Source organism: Capsicum annuum, chromosome 12, assembly GCF_002878395.1.
Source record: "Capsicum annuum cultivar UCD-10X-F1 chromosome 12, UCD10Xv1.1, whole genome shotgun sequence".
NCBI lineage: Eukaryota > Viridiplantae > Streptophyta > Magnoliopsida > Solanales > Solanaceae > Capsicum > Capsicum annuum.
The window spans coordinates 119,215,941-119,222,697 of NC_061122.1; the positions used below are offsets into that span (position 1 = coordinate 119,215,941).

The 6,757-nt window shown below is 36.5% G+C and overlaps 1 protein-coding gene and 1 non-coding gene across 2 annotated transcripts; one reads left to right on the forward strand and one right to left on the reverse strand.

The window, feature by feature from the left end:
- Positions 1 to 2,658: 2,658 nt before the first annotated feature.
- LOC107849193 lies at positions 2,659 to 3,492 on the reverse strand. Its single transcript, XM_016693836.2, has 2 exons — positions 3,337 to 3,492; positions 2,659 to 3,201 (listed from the first exon to the last, which is right to left on the reverse strand). The coding sequence occupies exons 1-2, from the start codon at positions 3,490 to 3,492 to the stop codon at positions 2,659 to 2,661; spliced, it is 699 nt and encodes a 232-aa protein (XP_016549322.2).
- A 700-nt stretch (positions 3,493 to 4,192) lies between these two features.
- On the forward strand, positions 4,193 to 4,299 carry LOC124889835. Its single transcript, XR_007048750.1, has one exon. It is a non-coding gene; the product is annotated as a small nucleolar RNA R71 (small nucleolar RNA).
- Positions 4,300 to 6,757: the final 2,458 nt, after the last annotated feature.

Sequence of the window (6,757 nt, forward strand, 5' to 3'; positions counted from 1 at the left end):
TAAAGTATTTGCTTAATCTCCCAATTGGACACCTCAACTTGTCCACAAGTTTGGGGATGATACACAGTAGCACCCTTGCACCTAACACCATATTTAGCAAGAAGATTTTTGAACCAAGTATTGATAAAGTGCATACCTCCATCACTAATTATCTCCCTAGGTGTACCAAATCGGCAATATATATTCTTCTTCAAAAATTTTAGCACCACTCTTGCATCATTAGTTGGACTAGCTACAACTTTCACCCAATTAAAAATGTAGTCAACCGCTACAAGAATGTACAGATTGCCTTTTGAAGGTAGGAATGGACCCATGAAATCAATCCCCCAAATTCAAAGACTTCAAATTCTAAAATATTGTTGAGGGGCATCTCATAACGCCTAGATATAGTTCCTAACCTTTGACATTGATCGTAATTCTTCACAAAAGCAATTGCGTCCCTAAAAATAACATAGACCAAAAAAAACCTTATTGCAGCATTTTTCTCACAGTCCTCTCACCCCCATGATGTCTACCATAAGGAGATGAGTGACAATCTTCAAGCACCTTTGAAAATTCAGCCTCTGGAATACACCTACGAATGACTCTGTTTGGACCCTACTTAAAGAGATACGGTTCATCCCAAATATAGGCACGTGAATCATGGAGTAATTTTTCCTTTGTTGTGTGGTGGCATCATGAGGGTACACTTCACAAGCTATTAAATTCATAATATCAGCATACCATGGGAACTCAACTGCATATAAAAACAAATTTTCATTAGGAAACTCCCCCTTAATACTATGAGAGTCATCAACAATATGATTTCAACTTTCTAGCCATGACAACTAGTCAACAACTTGATTTTCAGCTCCTTTCCTATCTCACATCTCAAGATCAAATTCTTGTAGTAGTAAAATCCACCTAATCAGTCGTGGCTTCGCATCTTTTTTGTTCATATGATACTTAATGGAAGCATGGTCAGTATGAACAATGACCTTAGTGCTAACAAAGTATGATCTAAACTTGTCAAATACGTACACCACTGCCAATATCTCTTTCTTTGTAATCGTATAATTAATGTGAGCATCATTCAACACTTTGCTAGCAAGTAGATCAAGCAAAATACCTTATGTCTTCTCTGGCCTAAAACTGCTCCTACAAAAACGTCACTAGCATCACACATCAGCTCAAAAGGTAACTCCCAATCTGGTGTGATCAAAATAGGTGCTTCAGTCAACTTCTTCTTTAGTTTTTCAAAAGCTTCATGGCAATCAACCCTGAACTCAAACTTGGCTTATTTCTCTAATAATTTGCATATGGAGCTTGGAATCTTTGAAAAATCCTGAATGAATCGCCTATAGAAACTTGCATGTCAAAGAAAGCTTCGTACTCCTTTGACTGTGACTGGATATGGAAACTTTTCAATCACTTCAACCTTCACCTTGTCCAGTTCGAGTCCTTTGTATGACACCTTATGGCCTAGGAAAATTCCTTTCTTAATCATAAAGTGACACTTTTCCTAATTTAGCTCCAAGTTCGTCTCTTCACATCGAGCTAGGACTCTGTCAAGATTCTGCAAGCCCTTATCAAAAGAATTACCATACATAGAGAAATCATCAATGAATACCTCTATGAAGTCTTCAACCATGTTGTAAAATAACGCCATCATATATCTCTGAAATATAGCAGGTGCATTGCATAGGATGAAGGGCATGCGTCTGAATGCATATGTACCATATGGATAAGTGAAAGTGGTCTTCTCTTGGTCTTCCGGTGCTATGATTATCTAATTATAGATAGAGTACCCATCCAAAAAATAATAATACTCTTGTACCATCCATTATTTGGCCAATGAAAGGAATCAGATAGTGATCTTTACGAGTTGCTTCATTCAACATCCGATAGTGAATGCAGATCTTCCAATCGGTCACTATGCGTATGAGGATTAACTCATTATCATCATTAGTTACCACGGTTATCCCTTATTTTTTGGTACACAGTGCACTGTACTCTGCCATTTGCTATCAAAAATTGGGTAGATAATACCACTATCTAGCCACTTGATCACTTTTTTTCTGAATACCTCCTTTATCATAAGACTCAATCTTCTTTATTGCTGCACTCTTAGTCTGTAACCCTCTTCTATGTAAATATTGTGCATGCAAAATTCTAGATTAATTCCTATAATATCAGACATTTTCCAACCAATCGCCTTTATTCTCCTCTTTAGGACTATTATAGCTTCCTCTACCTGCACATCTATTAATCCTGTAGACAAAATAACAAGCTAAGTATCTTGATCACTAAGAAAAACATATTGTAAATAAGGAGGAAGAACCTTAACCTCCAATTTAGGAGTTTCTTCAACTGAGGGATTGGGCGATGGACCAATTGGCCTATTCAATGGTTTGACAAGCAATTTTATCATCTCAACCACTACCAAATTCATAACCTGTATAAATTCTAATGCTTCCACATCTCCATAAATATCATGACCCATCAAAGCTCACTCTAATGGATCATCAAATAACAACAAGTTCCAATCATAAACACGGTCAATAACCAATATAGATGACAACTTCTCATATATAGCTGGCAGTTTTAATGCCTTGTACAATTAAAGACTTCTACTTTATCATGCGCTTGCGTGGTCATTTTCCTGACTGCTACATCAATTTACGACTGCCCTGTTTCTAAGAAAGGCCATCCCAAAATAAATGGAACCACAGGATCAGCCTCAAAGTCAAGAATTACAAAATTCACTAAAAATATTAACGATCCTACTTGCACCAAAACATCTTCAATAATACCACTCGGCCTGGAAAGTGATCTATCTGCCAACTGTAAAATAATAGTAGTGGTTTTGGGACTCCTAAGACCTATCTTCTGGTACCACGATGTGGGAATAAGAGTTATGCTAGCTCCCAAGTCACTCAATCCACATGCAAAAATAGTCTGTCTAATGGTAATATACAAGGTGAAACTACCTGGATCTTTAAGCTTCATGGGTAATTTGTTTTGAATCTTGGACGTGCACTCTTGAGTAAGTGAAACTGTAGCATACTCGGCCAATCGGTTCTTATTCGCAACTATATCCTTCAAATATTTTGCATATTTTGGCACACTTTGTAGAATGTCAACTAGATAAAGATTCATTGAACCTGCTCCAGAAGATCTAAGAACTTCTTGTAACTTGCCTCCTATTGATGATTCCTTTCCCTTTAAGGAAAGGGTAAGGGAAAAGAGAAAGGGGAGAGTCTTCTTGTCCACTTAAATTTCATTACTCTCTACTTTTTGTTTGATTTCTTTCTCTGCATTGTCTTTAGGACTATCATCAATAATTATGGGACTAACCTGCTCCTGAACTGTCTTTTTAGTTTGCAGCCCACTCCTTGTTGTAAGTGCATTTAGCTGCTTGGTATTTGTCTCTGTATTGCTAGGTAGTGCTCCTTGAGGTCTTGTATTCTGTGCCCCTACAATTTGACCCAACTTCAACTCTAGATTTCTCATAAGCAATTGTTGACTCTTTAACTCAATTGCAAACTATCCCGATTGAGTCTTAATTTCTATTGCAAATTGCATTTGTTGAGCCATAAACTACTTCATCAATTCCACCATATTTCTAGAGTGAGTAGTCGCCTGAGTATTTTGAGCTAGCTGTGGATTTGGTTGTACTTGTCCCTTATACTGATTTGGATTATGCATCTAATTTATACCCCATAGAAAATTAAGATGGTACCTCCAGTTGGGATTATAAGTATTACCAAAATTTTGTTGTCCCTATCGATTTGCGTTCCCCACATAGTTGACAGAATCCAAATTAGCCATGAAACCATCAGCTATAGGTTCACCACTTTCGCAAACCTCACACCAAGAATTTACCTGTTGGAGTACATTTGCTGTAGCTGCTGCTGGTTGAGTAACATCCAATTTTATGTTATTAAGCTGAGTAATCATATAATTTTTCATAGCTATGATCTATTCTTGTAATATAGTGAAATGATCTACCTCCAATACCTCTGCGGCCTTTTTAGGAGTACTCCTCGAGTCTGCATGCTAATAAGGGTTTCTTTGTGAAATCCGATTTAACAGCGTGTACAATTCTTTATATGTCTTCTCAAGAGCCTGTCCACCTACTGCTGAATCCAAAAGAATCCTTGTGTTCGACTCCAATCCTTCTATAAAAGTATGTACAAGAACATCATTGGATTGATGATGGTGAGGGCAATTTCTGAGCATACCCTTAAATCTCTCCTAAGCTTGGTAGAGATTCTCTCCGTCTTTCTGTCTAAAACTCAAGATTTCACTCCTCAAGTATGCCATCTTCCTAGATGGAAAGAATCAAATAAGAAACTCTTGAGCTAGATCTTTCCATGTTGTGATGGAGAGTGGTGGTTCAAAATGTAACCACCTTTTTGCTTCTCCCATTAAGGAGAAGGGAAAGAGTGTCCACGTGACATAATTGGGATTTACTCCTTTTGGAATATATGTATCGCTGGTTTTCAAGAAGGTCTGTATATACTGCTGTGGATCTTCGTGTGAAAGGCCATGAAATTGCCCCATTGAATTTAGCAATTGCACCATATTTTGCTTTAATTCAAATTGTTCGGGCTTTAGAATACTACTCATTATATGGTTTGTAAGTGTGATTTCCAGCTCATGAATAGGTATAGCAGCTAGTTAAGCAGGAAAAACTAGAATAACAGGAATGATAGGAGGTGGAACATTACCGACATTTGGATCAACTGGTTTATTTCATTGTTCAGCCATTCTTCGCCTTTGTTGAAAGATTTGCTCTGGTTCTGCAAAAGGCTCTACTAGTTCTTTATCTCTTGCTAATCTTGGATTCAGCTAAACCTGTAGAAATTCTGCCACTAAGATCAAGTTGTTAACAGCTAAACTTAATATAAAAAAACCAAAAATTTAACAAATTCACTAATTATATTAGTCCCCGATAATGGTGCCAAAAACTTGTTGTGACTCAGACGCACTCGCAAGTGCACATGATCATTCAAGTAATATAGTGATTTAGACAATCAAATGTTGTTTACACAAGGACTAAACAACTAGAAATTTAAATAAATTTTAGTTTCAGACATTGAGTATTAGGTGTTGTATAGTATCAAGATGATTTTGAATTTGACAATAAAAATGTAAATTAATAAAAAAGAAATAGAGTTTTATGATTAGAGCAAAGCAAGCAACAGTTGTAAATAGTTATGATAAGAATTCCAGGGTTGAGGCTTCTCGAACAATCCTACAAATCTCAATTCTTATAGTAGTCTAATTGATTATCGGGTTGTTGGTTCGCAAGGTTTAGGCAACAATTTTGATCTCCCGACGTAAAATCTTTATCTATTGAATATTGCAGCTACAACTCCCGTAGAGATACAATAATTCTTCTAGATTCATTAAGTAATCTTCTTGCAATTGAACCAAACAAGGCTTCTAGGTATATCCCTATCCTAGATGCCAATTCAAACCCCTTATTTTATAAAAGGATAAGAACCTTGCTCCTTAATTTCCTTATTCTAATCTACGATTCTCTTCTCGGATTCACATAGAAATATAAATTTATTCTATGGTGGCCAAACATTAAAATAGTAAGCTCAATAAAATAAGAACAACCCAGGTGATAACCCAAAAAGAAACTACTATAAATAATATCAAAGAGTAATCATGTTCTTGACCTCAACCCCATAACAAGGGTATTTTGCCACTCATGTTTGAATTTAACATAAAAAACAAGTAATTAATCATACCCAAAATTCGTCTTGAAGTAAAGTAGTTCAAAAGAAATAATAAGATCCCTAAAAGAAGAATTCTATGCTTTTACGCCACTGCTATGCTTGCCAAAAAGTGTTTGGAATTGTGCTCACGTGTTTCTTTTATACTTGGAAAAATTTCACTAGGTCTGAAACCATGACACGACGCATCGCTAATCGTGTTGATCTAACCAAAACATTGCGTTGCCACACTGGAATTCATATTTAAAAATCAAACCAAGTCATATTATTCACCACACGCCGCGACGCATTAAGTTTGCATCGTGTCACTGGAATTTTCTCTTCAGAATTTGGCTAAGTGTCAAAGCTTTAAGCATCGACGTGACACGTTGACATCACATCAATGCACTGGAAGTTGCACTTGTAGAATTCTTTATGGCATAAAACTTATGCATTGACGCAGCATGTTGACATCGCATTAATGCACTGGAACTTTTTCTTCAAATTTTTGCTAAGGCACAAATCTTGCCAGTCGACGCGATGCATTGAGAAGTTGTATAACTGGAATTTTCTCTAGTTCCTTTCTTTCATCTCATCAATCCTTAGCTTCTTTCTTTTCTCTTTACTCTCATGCATCTCCATATGTTTTTGAGTTTGATCTACATGATCTTTTGTCTCTTTATTATGTGCATCCAATTTTCTTCCAAATCTATGGAAAATTAATTCTGTATTTCTAATAATATCGGTTAGCCACAAAATACAATTTAACTCATACTTCAATATAATTAGCACACTTTTTATTCTCAAAATAAATCTAAATATGGGTAAATAGTGGTGTTTAGATATATAAATGTGCTCGAGATCAATTCTCACGAAGTCATGAATTCTGGCTACTACTAAATCCCCATTCTGCTAAAGTGGGATTGCCGCCTGATGGTTGCCCTGAACATTAGCAGTCATAGCTTGGGCTAACGCTTATAAGGCAGCCTAAAATTCAGCATGGGATTCATTCTCATTCAGAGGGCCATCAGGCAAGGGTAGCTGGTTAT